The 20,631-nt window shown below is 43.8% G+C and overlaps 1 protein-coding gene and 1 pseudogene across 2 annotated transcripts; one reads left to right on the top strand and one right to left on the bottom strand.

Moving 5' to 3' along the window:
• Window positions 1-210: 210 nt before the first annotated feature.
• Window positions 211-2,170, bottom strand: LOC144701798 (7-deoxyloganetin glucosyltransferase-like; annotated as a pseudogene). The gene is made up of 2 exons (XR_013581105.1): window positions 1,570-2,170; window positions 211-1,269 (listed from the first exon to the last, which is right to left on the bottom strand). The product of XR_013581105.1 is annotated as a 7-deoxyloganetin glucosyltransferase-like (transcript).
• A 7,669-nt stretch (window positions 2,171-9,839) lies between these two features.
• LOC144701799 (7-deoxyloganetin glucosyltransferase-like) lies at window positions 9,840-17,189 on the top strand. Its single transcript, XM_078573565.1, has 3 exons — window positions 9,840-10,754; window positions 11,055-11,273; window positions 16,368-17,189. Exons 1-3 carry the CDS (start codon window positions 10,241-10,243, stop codon window positions 17,090-17,092), a joined length of 1,458 nt encoding a protein of 485 aa, XP_078429691.1. The 5' UTR covers window positions 9,840-10,240; the 3' UTR covers window positions 17,093-17,189.
• The last annotated feature ends 3,442 nt before the right edge of the window (window positions 17,190-20,631 follow it).

Raw genomic sequence — 20,631 nt, 5'->3', positions numbered from 1 at the left:
TTTTACAAAACTGAAAGTTTATGCTACTTCCTTTACAAAAGTAAAAGTTCATGACATGTCGTAGTATTTACCCGTAACAAAATTATAAAATAAACGAACTTATGTCGGTAAAAACGTTGGTAAAATATGTCGGTAAAGCAAGTCGGTAAAATCGTTCACCGACACTGGTAAGTCTCTGATTCAGCATCCCTGACAGTAATGCCATAAGAGTTCGCGCAGTAACTCAGCAGTTGGTTATTTCATTTAGTTGTATAAATTCTTCGACATACAATTCAGCAATCACTCTATTTCTTGTTCTATCAATTCAGAACACAAAGCATCCTCGGTCTCAACCTGTCGCTGCGGGAGCCTTAAGCAATCTCAGAAGTGAGCCAAGATTTGTGGAGGAGGTTCCTCCGCTGTTCGCTGCAGCAGCAGCTTGTTCCTTCCGCTGGCTAGCCCGGCGCTTCATCTCCTTCCCCTTTTCCCCTTCCATGAGCTCCAAGATAAGACTCCTCACCTTCTCCCTCTTCACATCGCCGTCAATCTCCATGCCAATGCCCCACTCCGCACAGGCGTAACGGCAGTTGGTCTGCTGCTCCGCGAAGAAGGGCCAGCACAACATGGGTACCCCGGCGGAGATACTCTCTATCGTCGAGTTCCACCCGCTGTGAGTTAAGAAGCCGCCCACGGAGGGGTGAGCGAGCACCTTCTCTTGTGGGCACCAGTTAGCCAGCTTGCCTCTATCTTCCACTTCTTTCAAGAACTCCTCAGGGAGAATGGCTGTCTCCCCTTTGAGAAGATCAGGCCTAATAATCCAGAGAAATTCGTAGTCGCTGCTGGCCAAACCCCAAGCAAACTCCATAAGCTGCTCGGTGGTCATCACCGTGATACTTCCGAAGTTAACGTAGATCACGGCGCCCGGCTTTTTCCTTGAATCTAGCCACTTAAGGCAGCTCTCGTCTTCCTTCCACAGGCTGGAGCTCAACTCTGCTCGGGGGCGTTTGCTCGGCTGTTGGAGGAGGAAAGAGAGCGGCCCAATAGCGTATACGGGCGGGAGAACGTCTGTCATAGCCTTTAAAACAGTGCCTTCCAGGCTCTCGAACGTATTGAGAACGATGGCGGCCGCTCTTGAAGCCCTGTCCGTCTGCTCGATGTTATAATTAACCATGAATTCATCTGGGTTCGTTGTTCTCACAAAGTTCGGCAGATCCTTAAGCCGTATGTTGGGCATGCCCGGAACCCATTCCAGTGGCATGTCAAGATAACCGTTCGTGAGGTACGACTCATCTGCACAGGATAAAGATTCGACTTAGCTAGACTGTTCAAAAGAAACATGAGAGAAGATAGAAGACGTTCCCCTATTGATATCTCTTATCGAATTTTGAAACTGATATCTCCTTTCTCTATTTATCCTGAACCAGAATAATGAGGTCACGACGATAACGAAAACGAGGTTCCCATATCGATATCTCCTTTCACTATTATCTTAAACCAGAGTAGTTAGAGGTCACGACGATAACAAAAAAGGAGGAACCTTCGAGGGAAAGGTATTTGTTATCGTTAATCTTAGAGCGAAGAGCGGCGAACCTTTGAGAGGAATAATCCCTCTGCGAATGAGTTCTCTGGACTGGAGATAGCCCATGAAGCCGCAGGCGCTGGTCGTCCAGAAGAGCACCTCGGGAACGCCAATCTCCTCCGCAGCGTCAAGGGTAAAGCTCATGACGCCGTCGGAGACGATACATGAAACGGGGGGGACCTTGCTTGAACGGTTTAGACTGGATAGAAGTTCCGAGAAGGGGCGTAAGCAGGTCCTTCTTATGGAGTCGCAGAGAGTAGGGATGTCCTGGGTTTGCTTCCCCATCAGAAGGTGGGAGGCCGTCGGGAATGGTCTTGAATTGGAAGTCTGGGAGGCCGTCGACGGCGGCGGGACCGACGGACTTTATGAGGCGGCGGTGGTTGTACTCGGTGTGGACGAAGGTAATATGGAAGTCTTGAGAGTGCAGCAGCTCGGCTAACTTCATCATCGGATTGATAATACTCACAGCGTGTCGCTTCTCACAATCACCTGAGATCGAACCCATCTCTCTCTCTCTCTCTCTCTCTCTCTCTCTCTCTCTCTCTCTCTCTAGGGTGTTTCGCTTTTGGTGATGATCTGTGGCAGTATGGACGTCGTCGGCGAAGAGTAAGTCGGGTGGGAGGCGAAGGGGTTGAATTTTATGGTGGACGGCGAGAGAGAGGGAAGAGAAGATATTTCCCCGGCTTGGACTCTGGTGATTGGGTGAAGTCCGATCGGGCTGATGGGGCCGGCGTGCTCCACGAGGCCACGAGCACGAGGAGCGTACTAAATGGACATTTTTTAATTCTGGTCCCGCCGGCCATGCTGGGATTTGAGCTTGATGGAGAGACAGAGAGAGGGCGAGAGAGAGAGAGCAAGATATAGAGAGAGAGAAAGAGAGAGAGCAAGATAGAGTGGAAGAGAGAAAGAGAGAAGGAGAGAGAGGGAGCAAGATATAGAGAGAGGAAGAGAGGAAGAGTGAAAGAAAGAGAGAGAGAGCAAGATAGAGAGAGAGGAAGAGAGAGATCAAGAGAGGGGGAGAGGAAGAGAGAAAGAGATCAAGGGAGAGAGAGAGACGAAGTGAGACAGAGAAAGAGAAGGAGAGAAAGAGAGACCGGAGAGAGTGAAAGAGAGATAGTGAGAGATACCAAAAGTCTCGGCCTGGTCTTAGTAAAAACCTGGACTTAGACTTGAAGTTTGGTGTGGTCTTGGTGTAGCTACTGTTTCAGTCTGGTTGAATAGTCAATGTAAAAGTCAACATAAATCATATAAAATATTTTTTTAAAGTGAATCTGAGAAAATTTTTGAAGTCAAACTTCAAAAATACTGACGGCCCCATTTATAGGGGTCCCCCGAAAAGTGGTATCTGTTTCTTCTACTTATCCCACCTTCGCTCCACTTGGTTGTCTCATCGCATCTAACTAGAACAAGAGTGAGATGAAGAGAGGGTAAGTGTAATAAAATAACGACTCACAAAGGGAGAAAGAATAAGGGAGTGAAAGAATAAGGAGAGTGAGAGGGAGAGAATTGAATGAGTGACTGAAAGAGAGTCTGAGATGGAGAGACAGAGAGAGGGAGGGAGAGGGTGAGAAAGAGAAAGTATGAGAGAGTGAGGGAGAGAGGCAGAAGATAGAGAGAGCAAGAGGGAGACAGGGAGAATAAACAGTGAGAGAGAGATAAATATATCCATAGAGATAGAGAGAAATAGCGCAAGACACACAGACAGAGAAAGGAAGAAGGAAGAAAGCATAGATACAACAAGACGACGGGAGAAACATATATATATTGTCACAGAGAGAGAGCAAGATGCACAAACAAAGAGAGGAAGAGAGGGAGTGAAACCTTATTGACTTGGCTGCTGCGGTGTCACAAAAGGTGAGCAGTGGTGGTGGTGTTGGGACGCTGGCACATGATAGATAGTTGAGAGATTTTGGAGAAGGGGGACGACAAGCATATTCTCTCTCTCAATAATATTATAATACCAATATCAATTATATTATTTTTACCAGGTTTATCTATTGTCTGGTTCAACCTGTGAATCAGAACCAGATGGGACATTTGGTCAGCCCTAAAAAGACCGATCACTGGTTTGGTTTGGTAGTCTTACCAACTTTGGTCAGACCATGACCTTCCCTAGAGAGAGAGAGATAGAGAGAGAGAGAAAGAGAGAGAGAGAGAAAGAGAGAGAGAGAGATGAAGACCGATAGATAGAGGGACAGAGAGACATAGAGAGAGAAAAGGAGAGAGTGATTTTGTGGCTCACAAGGGAATATAGATGGGCGTGCAATATGATGCAAAATTTTGAACCAAATAGGCAAAAGTTTGGACGCACCAAACACATACAATGTGTAGTGCAAACTTGTGTGGAAATTCCCTCCATGATGGTAAATATAAGGATGTTTCACTTTTTTCCTTTTGTCATTTTTTCTTAGGATGGGTACATTTGGGGTCCATTTCTTATTCTTCCTATAGGGATGTTGTTTCCTTGTGGAACCTAACTGAAGATTATGTCCCTAGGAGTTTTTTTTGCTCCAGTAAAGGAGCATTTTTTCTGGTTCATTCCCTTTCCTTTCCTCACTCTCACCAATCTCTATCCCTTGGTTTATTATTCCTTCACTTTGGAACCGCTCCCTTGTCTTTGGGACCATTAGAAGGAACCGTTCTATTGCATATGAAAAGCTCACACCTAACATTGTAGACAAATAATGTTGACTCTATCATCCCAATAACTTTTATTGGTCTTTTAAATTAAATAACTATATCATCATGTAGATTAATTAATGTCAGATCGATTGAACCCAATTGACATGTTGAGTCTCCAATCTATGGGTTGCCAAGCTATACGCCATGCTCTAGAATATAGTTAAATCTATATGATCGACTCACTCATGGAACCTGTTTGTCATCGATTACCTTTAACGTTTAGTCCGTCATCCACTTGATGCTCCTATGATGACTTAAAGTATAGTTGACTGCCACACCCTGATAGATTATCCAAGTTACTACTGATACATTTGGAAATCATTGGCTTAGCCAAGGACTTCATCGCATTGTCTCCTCCTCGATGGAGGGTGGATGATCCCATCTTGATCACTCAATCGTTTTTGCAAACTCCTTGATGCACCCAAACTAAGATTATTTAGAATTCGATGATTCGAGACTCGTGGGTCATAATCAAAGTACAATTATCCATCCACAAGACATCTTTGGTGTCTCAGGTCTAAGGATCAATTACACAAATGTGCCATGAATCAACCTGCTAGACAGTTTGGTATAATACCATTCAAGGATTCATATGGATCTATTCAGTGAACTCTTTCCACTAAATAGAACCTATTATCTATCCTTAGTGTCTCCACAATAATGGCTATGGTACCAACCGTATTCACCATATGAGTGATTCTCGATAGTGAAATTCTATCTAGATACTTTGATGTCCTTATCGAGTATCCTTGGAATAAGAACATTTAGAACAAATGCTTACAGATTAGTGATATATGTATTATGATTTAATCATTAAAATCTGATCATGCATTAATGGATACATTATAAGCATCACATGTGCACTATAATGAATATATTCTATTAATGAACATTGAACAAGATATGAAATGTGTGATTGACTTTACGTCCGCAATATTTCCATTATTAATTATAGTCTAAATCATATATCTGTTTAGCTGTCATATTGATCTTGTCCAGATCGGTATTTTCCATATTTACAATAACTTCGTGGAATCGTTTGAACACAAAAGAAATACAATTTACATACATGTCGTTGTTATTTTTCATAGCTATTGTCATCAAGGATTGCTTAGTTTTTCATCATTTTCGATGCCACCACCAATTTCTGCTCTCACTAAGGCGTGTGATGTAACACAAAGGATGCCGAGATTGAACAGCTCGTGTTACACCACAAGGAGGGTGGGAGCAGTCTTTTTAGGCAGTAGAGATGGTACTGTGGGTGAAAGGCAAACGATAATGTGACGATGAATTCCATGAGAAGTATAAACCAAGTGTCGATGGACTCCAATGACAACTAAGTTAGGCTAAGCATGACGTAGGAATTCCACTTGGCTCCGTGGACCCGGGCGAGGGGTTGAGGCGATGGTGTGAGCACGGTTACTACCGCTAGTGCGTGCACCAATGATGCACCAACCAAGGTCATACCAATAGAAATCTTTCCCACTATACATTACTCCTATCTATCACTACTTTAACCCAAACGGAGGAAAAACGTTCGGAGGCACTAAAAGAAATAATGTAACACCAAAAGAGAGATTATGAGTGTACCAATATCAGCAGTGTACGGGCGATGTGTGACTCGACAGCAGTGGAAGGCGAGCAGCAGGTAGGCATGACGGTGGCGTGGGTAGGAGCGGGAACACAAGTAGGTGTGGTGTCTCAAGTAGGAGCAATGGCGTGCGCGACGACGGGCACTGCAATGGGTGTGGCACTAGGCGCAGCAATGAGCAACGCGATGGCAGCAGGGTGCGGCGGCAATAGGCCGTAGGGCGGCGTGAGCGACTACAAAAGTGGCATGGGCGGCACAAGCAGTCACGTTGGGGGCTCATGTAGCCATGGGTGCGGTGCAGGCGACCGTGGCAGTGGGGCGGGTGGCTGCATCGGTGGCTTAGGTGACAATGGCTTTGGCATGTGCAGTTGCAGGAGCAGCGCGCAGGCGGCCGCGGGCTAGTGGGAGAGACAACGGAGACAGTGCACAGGAAGCGCAGTCTCCCTACAGCACTGGCAACCGATGGTCCGGCAATGGTAGCGGTAGTGGGCGCTCCGGCGATGATGGCAGCTGCAGAAGACCTAATTTCCCTTTCGACAAGATGTTATAGAGGGGGGCTATTTTCATAAATAAACAATAAAACCTAAAAAAGACATTAACTAAGAAACACCTAAGTTAAGGGAAAGACCAACAAAGTTCACATTTTCATCAATTTTCTTCTTCTCTCTCTTCCGACAGTCCCCCCTAAAGTGGATACATATGGGCCTTTCCCCTTAGAAATTAAGGGGAGAACGCATAAATAAGGGGTCTTAGGGCCCCTAATAGGAGAGAGGCCCACAAACAGGCCCACACATGGGCTCACACAGGCACAAACATGTAGGACCGTATGGGGGCCCAAACATGTTTGAACAAACACACGACACGTACATGACCACACATATAAGGCCTACGAAAAGAAAGATAAGTGAAAAATAAAGTCAAACCATCGAGGCCCGTTGACTAGGATGACTGCTTTGAAGGCCAGATTGCATGCGTCATCCCTCACTCGACGAACTGGTCGAGACAGGATCTTCAAAGTTAGATGGTCCCCCACCAGCGTGTCCACCTCCTTATTCCTCACCATTGCGGATGCTACATCCACATCACTTACCCACACTGTCACTTGTTGGAATAAATCCATGGCGATTTCTGTCACAATTCATGAGACTAAAACTCCATTCCGCTCAATCTTCTTGCTTGGATTCTCATCATCTTATGTTACCAGCTTAATTAGATTTCATGATTATGTTTTATTAAAAAATTATATAAATTTCTTGAAATTATTTTATGACGTAGATCATTTAGGAAAATTATTTTATCATCTTTTTTATTTAACTTTTAAGAAAGATTTAATCATGAAAAACATTTATTAAATTTAAAGTTGACTTATTAAATACTTTTCCCCCCTAGATTTAACCCGTATACTCTCCATGTTTTTGATAGAAAAACTAGAAATACTGTTGTATAAATCAGAGACCTTAAATAACAAAACTAATGCCCTATTTTTGGTTTAACAAACTGATCACTCTAAAATGGTAAACAATTACATATGGTCCTAGTAAGCAATGAGATATTAATATACTGTGAAGATGTGGAACCTATGTCATCCATGACGGATGAAGTGCTTCCTATCATTCAAGATTCTGTAATTGTGTTGAAAGCATGGAAGATGCTCGCGTATCTCGCCAGGTCAGAGTGGAAGATCATGGAGTTGACTAACCAGCAACACCACTGGTGTTCTAGATCTGGAAACATAGAAACTGATGAGGGTCTTTCATTGGTCATGTGTTTACTAGCCCTTGTGCAATAATGGTGGCTTGAACACAACACATCCTTAGTGTGTGATTCAGGCAACTGAGCTTTATCCCCACAGGTGGGACATGCTGAGCTTTCCTACGTTGGGTAGGGTATACGATATCTATCTCTCTGCTCAAGTTTTGAAGTCCTCGCGGTGGTGTTCTGTCAGCCGCATAACGTATACTTCCCACTTCAGAGAACTTCCTACAGTTATGGGCGACAGTACAGGCACGCCTGAGAGCGCGCTGTACTGTCCAGTAGTCCTGTGTTAATGTAGGCCTCATATGCCCATTCTTCAATTCAAAGAAATGACCGTTCGGATAACTTTCAAGTTTCAATCACTAGATCTAATCTAACTCGAGAACAAGATACACGAGGATATTTTTTATGCGGTCGAATAGAGTCCATAGATGGCGAGTGCCCATCACTTCGGACGGTAGCTATTCCCACATCGCCTTTCATCAAATGCTCACAACCTTCCCACAACTGGAGAGATTCTGTCTTTCTCCTTCCAAATTCCAATCCGCATTTCGCTAAACTCTCTCTCTCTCTCTCTCTCTCTCTCTCTCTCTCTCTCTCTCTCTCTCTCTCTCTCTCTCTCCGTTTCTCTTCGTGTCTCGTTCTTTCGCTCTCTTTGTCTCTCCCGCTCTTTGTCTCTCTGTCTCTCTTTGTATCTCTCTCTCTGTCTCTTTTCGTCTCTCACTTTCTCTCTTCCTCTCCCTCTCTGTCTCTCTTTGTCTCTCGCTCGCTCTCTCCCTCTCCCTCTCTTTGTCTCTCGATCTCTCTCTCCCTCTCCCTCTCCCTCCATATCTATCTATCTATCTATCTATCTATCTATCTATCTATCTATCTATCTATCTATCTATCTATCTATCTATCCATCCATCTATCTATATATCTGTCCATCTATCTATCAATATCTGTCTATGAATCTATGAATCTATGAATCTATCTATCTATCATATATATATATATATACGTATATATATATCTATGGACCATTGAGCATAGATTGATTATTGCATCATACCTTTAAATAAAATTGATCGTATCAAGTGTATTTATTAAATAAAGAAGAGTAAAATCAGAAACACCTTACAAGCAATAACATTATTGCAATGCTCCTTGAAGGTAAAAAGAGTACCATTTTGGATATATCTCAATGGTCATTATTATGTCCATACTGACTAATAACTTCTTTCACATCATTTAAGGCAGATAATAGACCGAAGTTTCTTACTAGTTTTGGCCGGTATAACGTCTCTAACATACCATATTTTTTCTGTATGCTTCAGCACATCAATATGACTATCACAAACTGCTTTGTCAAGAAGGTATTATGCCAGGCACGCATATATTTCTGTTAAGACGAACCTTAAACAGACTTATCTTCATGACTCAAAACTCGCATACAGCACCTCAAAGCCTCAGGCATCAAGAGCTAGCTAATGAAAATGCACGGCTCAAGATTAAGGGGGCTAATTCTTGGTCAAAAAATTATGTACCTTAACAAGAAACGGAGGCTCGCTTAAAGCACTCGCTTTTTGGCGGAATCCAATGAAATATCAGTTGTGAGGGGACTGTCGAAACCAGTAATGGCTTAGTTTCCGAAACAAGGTTTGATTATTTCACGAAGGTAGGAGTTGGCGTTCAGTGTTTGGCGGAAATGGATTGTAAATCTTGCTAGATAAAAACTCTTCTTGATCTTACTCCTTCAGTTAATGTTTCTCATATTTTACGACGTGAAACGAATTTTTGCTTAAACACTACATTTAATGCCGCTGGAATCTTACTATAAATGAAAGCAATATTATTCTTCAGTTCTGTAATGGCTAAACATCAATAGTTTTAGCGACTAGGAAAATAATACCGATGAACTTTTAGGTCGACACGTTTCACAATTTCTCCACTTTATTTGAGTTTGACATTTCTTTAGGACGTCCATTTCTCTACGTATCACCTCTACTACCATGGTGTCTAGAAAAGACCATCTTACTTGCAAAAGCCTCATCGTTTGATCCAATCAGTCGACGAAGTTATCTATCCAATCTAAACGCTTCCGATGAATATACTGGCTCAAAAATTTTGAAGCCAGAGAGCCATGAGCCAGTATTGCATGTTGGACAGTTAATATTGACTTAGTTAATTTAGGAGTTGGTGTTTTTGAATAAGTCAACAAAGAACAAGTCAGCATGGTATAGGGTGATGTGGAGGCAAAACACTGGGTTTCTTGGAAGACCAAGTACATGGACAGGTGTGTGGTCATGCTGAGTTTAAATCCATAGCCAGTTATGGGGGAGTGCCTATAAATATGTATGTGTTCCACTGCTGTTGTTGCTGAAGATATTCCAGTATCCCTCAACTCTATCAAAACTCTCAATACTTATCGTTTCCAAGGATGAAGTCTAGGTCACAGAAGGCTCCAAGAAAGACGGATGTAGGTCTTAAATGCCAAAGATACGTGGCAAGCCAACATTAGTTCCACCTCCGCATGTAACCCGCTAACTCTTATATAGCTTATCGTAGTTCGCGATGGCAACCTCTCCGCAAATATCAGACAAGCATTCCGAAGGGCCGAAGCCGAAAACCCATAAAAACACGATAACAAAGAGTTGCACGAGTAGTAGTGAGAGATGGGTTCGATCTCCAATGTTATCGAGAAGCCCCATGCCGTCTGCATTGCCTACCCAGCGCAGGGACATATCAATCCGATGATGACGCTAGCCAAGCTACTGCATTCGAGAGGGTTTCATATCACCTTCGTTAATACGGAGTACAACCACCGTCGTCTCCTCAAGGCTCTCGGCTCCGCCGCCCTCGACAGCGTTCCGGACTTTCAGTTCAAAACCATCCCCGATGGTCTCCCCCCGTCCGACGAGGAAGGCACCCAGGATATCCCTTCTCTTTGCGAGTCCACCATGACTAACTGCCTGCGCCACTTCTCGGAACTTTTATCCAGTCTGAACCGTTCAAGCAAGTTCCCCCCTGTTTCATGTATCGTCTCCGATGGCGTGATGAGCTTTACCCTTGACGCTGCGGAGGAGATTGGCGTTCCCGAGATACTCTTCTGGACGACCAGCGCCTGCGGCTTCATGGCCTATCTCCATTACAAAGAACTGGTCCGCAGGGAGATTATCCCTCTCAAAGGTGCGCGGCTACACTCCCTTAATCTCTTCTCATTCTCTTCTCTGTTGCGTCGGCTCCCTGCGTAGAGCTCACAGCAGAACGGACTTAATCAAATCTTAAACTCTGTCTCTTATGGTTTACATGAAACCTCGGATGGCTGTCGTTGACACCATCAACTCTCGTCGCCGTTTACTCGACGTGAAGAGAAGAAAATAAAATCACTTCAAGGACAGCGTGACCATGAAGTTCCCGCGATTGAATCATTGAAGTTGTGTGAATGTGATTCTCGCATTACTTAACTGGCACCTTCCTCTCATACAGATGAATCGTATCTCACGAACGGCTACCTCGACACGTTTGTCGACTGGATACCGGGCATGCCCAATATACGCCTCAAGGATCTACCTTGCTCACTGAGGACGATGAGGCCGGAAGATTTCCTGGTCAAGTTCATACTTCGAGAGGCGGAGAGAGCGTCCAAAGTGAATGGCATTGTGGTCAACTCATTCGAGAATCTAGAAGGCCCAGTTCTGAAGGCCATGGAGAGAATGTTGGGGAGGTTAATCTTGACTCAGTAATTTTAGGAGTTGGTAGTTTTTAATAAGTCAATAATGACCAAGTCAGCATGGCTTAAGGAGATGTGGAGGCTACAGCTTATTTTGAGGAGCTAAAGAATGGGTTCCTTGGAAGACCAAGTACATGGACAGGTGTGTGGCTATGCTGAGTTTAGATCCGTAGGCAGTTATGGGGGAGTGCATATAAATATGTAGGTGTTTTCATTGTTGTAATATGCCGTGTGCATCAAGGTTCCTTTCTCTCTCAAAGTGTTCTTGCATCTTGTTTCTCTGTGTGAGATCAAGAGAGTGAGGGCTTAAAACTTTTTTTTTCTCTGTGAGATAAAGTGAGTGAGTGCTTGTCTTTCCCTTCTCTGTGTGAGTTGGTGAAGTGAGAGAGCCAGGTTCCAACAGAGAATACTGTCAGAAAAAGTGCAGCATCCTCGAGCACACCTGTACAGGTGGCGAACGACCAAACCACTGACGTAGAGAGGCACTCGAGTACCTCTGTACAAGCATCAGACGACAAGCCTTCCGAAGACACAGAGAAGCTTCTAGAACGGTGTACGGCAACTGCCACCGGCGCAAAGTCGACATGCGGCCCATACCAGATGCGACACTCTTCTGTACGGGTCGCGCCCTCCCGAGGGGACAAACAGTGGCGACGTCCATCTGGAACCTTCTCTGACAGCCGCCATGATGCCAGCCTATGCCGTGGCTAGTACGAATGGCGGTGGTGCATTTACTCCCCACCGCCTCAACAACCCTATAAATATGTGAACTCCTTTCACTCGTTGATTTAAGGGATCTTCTTCTAGTCCCATTCTCTCTTCTTCACTCTTCCTTACGCATTCCTCTGTCTCCTCTCGACAATCTCCTACTTCCATTTTTCAACATGGTATCAGAGCTACACGATGCTGCGAGCGCTTCCACCGATGATCTTCCACGCCCTTTTGCCATGCCGGTCCCTCCATCCCCTCCACCTGGTGTAGATCATCAAGCACGAGCTGCCACTACTCCTGTTGCTACGCTCAAGCTCACAAAGACCAACTATCTTCTATGGATGATTCAAATAGTGCCCATCATAAAGGCACAATGGCTTGGGCGACATCTCACACACCCTATGCCACCTGAGGAGGAAGATACTGATGACGAGAACACTCCTTGGAAGCGTAGCGACCAACAGGTACTATCTACGATTATTTCGTCTCTATCTGCCGAGCTTCTCCCAGTTGTCTCGGGCTATGTCACAGCACAAGCGGCATGGGAAAAGCTCAGCTCCGAGCTATCCTCCGCTTCAGAATCGCGGATAATGGAGTTGACCTCACGGTTTCACTCCATTAAAAAGGGCTCTAAGTCCCTTGATTAGTACATCTCTGAGTTTTGCCATCTTCTGGCTGAAATAGTCAGTGTCGGCGAGTTTTTTGCTGATCGCACTGTGAAATTTGTTTTCCTTCGAGGCCTCGGACCCAAGTTTCGCTCTTTTTGCACCGGAATTACTACTCTTAACGAAAATCTCTCTTTCGATGATCCCCTCGCCTCTCTGCGAGTGGAGGTCTCACTGGACAACTTTGAAAGTGACGACGAGGCTACTCTGACTCCCATAGCGCCTATGGCTAATCAAGTTCAAGCACAACATTCTCAACAAGCCGGCTCTTACCGCGACGACAACGCTCGCCTGGGTCAACGAACTGGCAACAACAACAATCGCGGTCGTGGAGGGCGAAATGGAAAATTCATCCCAAGATGCCAACTGTGTCTCAAGCAAGGACATCGTGCTCCTGACTGTCGATCCCTTCGGAATCAGTCTACTACGGCACAGTCAGCTCCGGTGTTTGGACGACCACCACAAGGGTACACTGCTTCATACGCTGGTTCTACTGTTCCAGCACGATCACACCCGTATCAACAAATGTGGTATCCAGACAGCGGGACTACTCATCACGTAACAGCTCAACATCACAATCTGACCAATGTCGTTCAGTATGCCGGATCAGAACAGCTATACGACAATGACAAATTAGGCGGACACATTCAGAGCAACGAAACCCCTTCAAGTCATACACTCTGACTTGTGGGGACCAGCTCCGCAGGTATCTCATCTCAGCTACTCCTACTGTGTGACGTTTGTTGATGAGTATAGCAGGTACACTTGGCTGTATCCACTGAAGGCGAAAAGCGACGTATAGTCTACTTTTATTACTTTTCAACGAATGATTGAAAACTTGTTCACCACAAAATCCAATACTTCCAGTCTGACTAGGGAGGTGAGTATCAATCTTTGACTAATCATTTTTGCACTTGTGGTATAAAACACCAGGTCTCCTGCCCTCACACTCTGGAGCAGAATGGCACGGCTGAGCGCAAGCATCGTCATCCTGTTGAGACTGCCTTAAGTATGCTTTATCAAGCTTCACTTCCACTCAAGTTTTGGGATGAGGCTATAGCGACAGCATCATACCTGATCAACCAAATGATCACACCAGCATTAGCAAATAAGTCTCCCTTCGACGTCTTATTCGCTAAATCACCAGATTACGCTTTCTTGAAGGTATTTGAATGTTTATGCTTTCCCAACCTTCGCCCTTACCAGAAAAATAAACTTTCACCTCGATCTGAACAATGTGTTTTCTTAGGCTACTCTTCTATGCATAAAGGATATCGCTGCCTAGCGATATCCACCAATCGGCTCTACATCTCACGAGATTTAATCTTCAACGAGACTGTCTTTCCCTTTTCTTCATCGTTTAACAAGCCCTCAGCTGCAGATGGAATTCTGGGGTCCAAACCCGCTGATGAGAATCATTACACGCTCTCACCCCTTCCTCCTACAGACAATGCGGTGAGTCGACTAGTGTCGAAGAAGGATTTTTTCCCTCGGAAGGCAGCAGGCTCAACAAGACTCTAGAGAAACCGTCCAGTCCAACTCTATCTTCGTCCGGTTCATCGGATACACCTTCCTCCACTCCACCGCTTCGTACTCGTCCCATTTACAATCTCCTCAACCTCCCTCACTCATCGACGGAGCGAGCTTGAGCTCTCAAAAATGCAAACGCTCTCCAAGTTCAGGTACTCCGTGAACCTAAATCTATTAGTTAAGCACTCACCTCACCACTCTGGAAACAGGCAATGGACGCTGAAATGACAGTGCTCCATCAGAACAATACATGGATTTTAATCACACCCCCACCTGGAATCAACGTTGTTGGATCCAAGTGGGTTTATAAATGCAAGCTACAAGCTGACGGAACGTTGGAAAGATGTAAGGCTCGACTCGTAGCACAAGGATTCAGCCAACTAGAAGGAATAGATTATCATGAAACGTTTAGCCCCGTAGTAAAAATGACTGCTATTCGTCTCCTTTTGAGTATATCACTTAATCGGAATTGGATCATAAAGCAACTAGACATATCTAATGCGTTTTGCATGGGGACCTAAAGGAAACTATTTACATGCGCCAGCCGCCTGGATACGTTAATAAATCATATCCTAATCATGTGTGTCTTCTTAAGAGGTCTCTTTATGGACTTAAACAATCCCCACGAATGTGGCATCAACGCCTATCTGATTTTCTCTGTCGCAATGGTTTTCTTAGTTCTAAAATGGACACCTCCCTATTTTTCCGAAATTCTCCCCTTTCTCAAATATTTCTATTAGTCTATGTTGATGACATCATCGTTATTGGTTCTAATATGCCAGATGTTTCAGAAATAATTTCAACTCTACAAGGTACATTTCCTGCCCGGGACCTCGGTTTGGCCAAGTACTTCTTGGGTATCGAAATCCCACATCAAAACGGTATCTCTCTTTCTCAATCTAAGTATTTGTCCGAAATTTTACAGAGGACAAATATGGGGTCATGTAAACCCACTAGTACCCCTACTACCTGTGCCGAACATTTATCAATGCAATCTGATAAAAGACTAGACCCCAAACTTTATCGTAAAGTTGTTGGGAGTCTACAATATCTTACAATTACACGGCCGGACATTGCTTATGCAGTTAATAAAGCATGTCAACACATGCATGATCCACATGAAAATCAATGGATTTTCGTGAAACATTTACTAAGATATCTTAATGGCACAGCTCGGTGTGCCCTTAAATACACTCGAGGTGCCTCTGAGCATCTCCATGTCTATAGTGACTCTGACTGGGCCGGTGATCCTATTGACCGCCGATCAACTCATGGTTACTCCATCTTTCAAGGCCCTAATCTCATTAGCTGATCTTCAAAGAAACAGGCAACGGTCTCTCTCTCCAGTACCGAAGCAGAGTATAAGGCAATAGTGCATGCAACTGCTGAAATCATCTGGGTAGAGTCTCTTCTTACCGAATTGGGTCTACATTCAGGTAAATCACCAACCCTTTGGTGAGACAATTTAGGAGCAACTTATCTCACTAAAAATCCCATTTTTCACTCCCGAACCAAACACATTGAAATAGCGTTCCATTTTGTTAGGGAGAGAGTTGCACTTGGCAAACTTCGTATCTCCTTTATTTCTACTCAGGACCAACTTGCAAACATACTAACAAAACCTTTGGGCAAGAAGCGCTTTCAGACCCTCTCCTCAAAACTACACGTGGATACCCCGCTCGTTTTGTGGGGGCTTGTCAGAAAAAGTGCAGCGTCCTTGAGTACACCCGTACAGGTGGCGAACGACCAAACCACTGACGTAGAGAGGCACTCGAGTACCTCCGTACAAGCGTCAGACGACAAGCCTTCCGAGGACACAGAGAAGCTTCTAGAACGGTGTACGGCAACTGCCACCGGCGCAAAGTCGACATGCGGCCCATACCAGATGCGACACTCTTCTGTACGGGTCGCGCCCTCCCGAGGGGACAAACAGTGGCGACGTCCATCTGGAACCTTCTCTGACAGCCGCCATGATGCCAGCCTATGCCGTGGCTAGTACGAATGGCGGTGGTGCATTTACTCCCCACCGCCTCAACAACCCTATAAATATGTGAACTCCTTTCACTCGTTGATTTAAGGGATCTTCTTCTAGTCCCATTCTCTCTTCTTCACTCTTCCTTACGCATTCCTCTGTCTCCTCTCGACAATCTCCTACTTCCATTTTTCAACAAATACTTCCCCCCGTGTATGCCATTGGGCCGCTCTCTCTTCTCTCTCAGCAGCTTATCAGGAGCCTCCTTGCGGACTTGGGCTCCAGCCTGTGGAAGGAAGACGAGAGCTGCCTTAACTGGCTGGACTCAAGGAGAAAGCCAGGCGCCGTCATCTACGTTAACTTCGGAAGCATCACGGTGATGACCAATGAGCATCTTGTGGAGTTCGCTTGGGGTTTGGCGAGCACCGACTACGATTTTGTCTGGATTATCAGGCCTGATCTGGTCAAAGGGGAGACCGCCATTCTCCTTGAAGAGTTCTTCAAAGAAGTTGAAGATAGAGGCAAGCTGGCTAACTGGTGCCCACTAGAGAAAGTGCTTGCTCACCCCTCCGTGGACGGCTTCTTCACTCACAGCGGCTGGAACTCGACGATAGAGAGTATCTCTGGGGGGGTTCCTATGTTTTGCTGGCCCTTCTCTGGGGACCAGAAAACCAACTGCCACTATGCCTGTGCGGAGTGGGGTATTGGCATGGAGATTGACGGCGATGTGGAGCGGGAGAAGGTGAGGAGTCTGATCTTGGAGCTCATGGAAGGGGAAAAGGGGAAAGACATGAAGATGACGGCAATGGCGTGGAAGGATCGCGCAGTTGATGCGGCAATGCCTGGCGGGGGCTCCTCGGACATACTTCAAGAGTTAGTGAGGATGTTACAGGTACCAATCTCTAGTTCAGCCTGATGATAAACATTCCTCCTTGTTCTGTTTTTTTTTGGGTTTTAGATAGCTGGTTGTGGCCTGTTTTTAAGCAGGCAGTTTTGTGTCTTTTGACGTTTGACCTGCCCCTATATCACCTGTAAACAAGTGCTTAGTGGGTTGTGGGTTCCTTTCGCTTTCCCTCATCAACTCTCTTCATCTGTGTGTTCGTTATCTTCCGATATGACTACCTTCTGAAGACGAAAGAGGAATAGTGACAACGGAAATTCGCCAGCAGCCAATAGGAACCAAATAAGAGATTAGCAAGTAGTAAAGAAACACATACCCTAAACTCGTTAGAGAATAGAAAATAGGAAAATATAAGATTAAACACAGATGGGATGAAATATAGAAAGGACAAACATAGATAGGATCTGATGGCTACAATTTAATCAAGATATAGCCATTATACTCGTTATATCGGCTATGATTAAAACGGATTGAATAATCTAAACCGTTCGATCCGTAGCCGTCATAACTCATATAACGGCTTTCAGTTTTTAAACCTTACTATCTTTAGTATCATCATATAGTATATAATACACACCAATGTAGTTGATAATGTGTGGGAATAAAAGATCATAACTGGGCTTACGCCTGTGTCTTCCCTTCCTCTCTCTATCGCTCTTTCTCCTGTCTCTCTTCTTCTTCAAGCTACACGCGTGCGCTTACATGGTATCAGAGCCAGGTTGCTCGGCGATCAAGATGGCTCAAGATAGTTCTACCGCAGCCATTACTCCAATTATGCTGGTCGGTGAAGCCTCTACAGTAACGGTTGGACAAGTCCAAGTTACAATTCCGCCAGGAATCATCATCAATCCCCGTCTAGACTGCGAAAATTACCAAATGTGAAAGAGCTCGATGCTGCCAGTCCTATACGGGTATGATTTGATGAAATTTATAGATGGGATTTCACCTCTTGTTTTGATTGCAGATGCCCAAGGAAGCATGTAGAAAATCTTGACTTCAAGAAATGGTGGAGAATGGATAAACATGTGTTGGGTTTTCTTCACCAGACATTTTTAGAAACTGTTCGACAGTTATGGTAATGTCAGCTGATGTACAAAGGCAGGTGTTGGCTAGAGGTTCCGAAGGAGTACATTATAAAGGCAAAGTCTTCACGAGAAGCCTGGGAATGTCTGGAAAACACATTTGTCGGATGTAATCAATCTAGAGTAATGGAGCTATAGAGGAAATCTCACAACATGATAAAGGGTACACTTAACGTTGAAGATTACATTAAACATTTCAAAGAAGTAGAAGAATCATTGGAGCAGAGGGGCCATCCTGTGGATGAGTCGTCCATTGTCTACACATTTTTAAGAGGATTGTTGTCAGCATAACTCAATTTGTGGTCAGTATCAACGTTGACCTCTACCATCTCAAATTTGATGAAATTGTTGCTCATCTGAAATCACATGATGCCATGTCTATGAGCAAGAAGAAGAAAGGAACTTGTTTCCACCTATGGCTAACAATCCGGAGATTCAGAAGAGTCAACCAAGATACAATTATCAATGGAGATACGTTGGTCAAAACAGATTCTACACCGAGAACAGGGGACAAGGAAGAGAGAGAAATCAAAGATTTCAATCCAGGTGCCAGATATGGTTTGAATTCAGCCACAGAGCAAGAGAGTGTCCAGAATTTCATCATTCTGTTACAAGAAGTCAATAGTCTCAAAATGCTCAAGCATTCATAGTAGAAAACCATGGTATCCAAATAGTGGAGCAGCACACCATGTAACTGCTGAACAGATAAATCTGACTCAATCAAGGCCATACACTCAGAATGATCAGCTACAAATCGATAATGGGTTAGGTTTGAAAATTCTATCCATTGGTTCATCAAATTTACCACTTCTAATCAAATATTATACCTTAATGATGTCCTTCATGTACCAGATGTCACAAAAATCTCTTACCTGTTCATAAATTTACTAAAGTTAATAATGCTTTCATTGAATTTCACAATTTTTACTGTCGTGTGAAGGACAAAGCCACCCGCCAAGTACTGCTCTGAGGGACATTTAAAAATGGACTATACCATCTTGATAGTCAACATCTATCAAAGTGTGCTCTGGTGGGAGAAAAAGCATCATCAGAAACGTGGCACTCTCATCTAGGACATCCTCAATTTCTCATTTTAAACTCAATTTTGAAAAAAATTGGTCTTCCCATTTATCCACGCATTTCAAAATTTGTTTGTGAACCCTGCAGTCTTGTTAAATCCCACAAATTACCTTTTGTTTCTACAGATCATGTTTGAAATATATGCTTAGAAATTATTCATTCTGATTTATGGTGACCCTCTCCTATTTTATCTAAATCCGGTTTCTCTTGTAATGTTATTTTCATCGATGATTTTAGTAAATATACCTGGATTTATCATCTTAAGAAAAAAAGTGATCTATACTCTGTATTTATTGAATTTAAAATCGCGTAGAAAAACAACTCAATGCCGTTATCAAATATGTGCAGCCTGACTGGAGTGGTGAATTTCAATCACTAAATTCTTTCCTGAAAATTAATGGTATCATCTATAGAGTCTCTTGTCCTCATACCCCTGAGCAGAACGGAACTGCCGAAAGAAAACGTCGTCATATTATTGAAACATCACTTGCACTTTTAAAACATGCAAGCATGCCTAAATAATTTTGGGATGAAGCTGTTGCCACTACGGTATTTCTTATTAATCGTCTCACCACTCCTGTTCTTCGAAATAAGTCTCCGTATGAAATATTGTTCAAATTTTCCCTGATTACACTTTTCTACGGACATTTGGTTGCTTATGTTATCCGTATCTCAGACCATATGTTCAAAATAAACTTGAAGACAGATCCGAAACTTGCATATTTTTGGCTACAGTTCTATGCATCTGGTAAAAATGCCTCTCTCCAATCAGGTAAACTCTATATATCTCTCGACATGTTGTTTTCTATGAGGATTCATTCCCTTTTAAAAATGAAAAACATCTGTCAGAAGGCATTTTATGTTCTTGTCCATAAACGTTTTTTTCAAAATACTAAAGATAAGTCTTATTCACTGTCTACACAAGTATCTGATTGTCTCAAAGATCAGATAACACCCAAAGATGTTGTGGACTTAGACAAAGTTTCATCTATAGAGCAGCATTCAGGAATAAAAAATACTCACCTTGATTCCATCAGTACTCCTCATTTGAACAAATATCATCCATATATTTTGGCTAAGAAACATCGTGATATTATCTTGGCATTTGATTGTACCCCTGAATCTAATGAAAAATTTAAAGTAAAGCATCTTTTGGATATTCATGATGATCCGATTACTAGTCCTAAAGAATCGCTCTTATGTTCCCATATACGACATCCAATCCCAGCCTAAACTAAAGCATCTTGTGTTCATATTAAGAAACCCAATATCTCTGAACCTACTTTGTTTACCTCTGCATCCAAAAATTCAAATTGGATGCAAGCAATGACTCTAGAATTTCAAGCACTCATGAAAAACAATACTTGGACACTTGTCCCTCGTAATCCAAGT

Source organism: Wolffia australiana, chromosome 4 (genome assembly GCF_029677425.1).
Source record: "Wolffia australiana isolate 7733 chromosome 4, ASM2967742v1".
NCBI classification, from domain to species: Eukaryota; Viridiplantae; Streptophyta; class Magnoliopsida; order Alismatales; family Araceae; genus Wolffia; species Wolffia australiana.
This window is presented reverse-complemented; position numbering and strand designations above follow the sequence as displayed.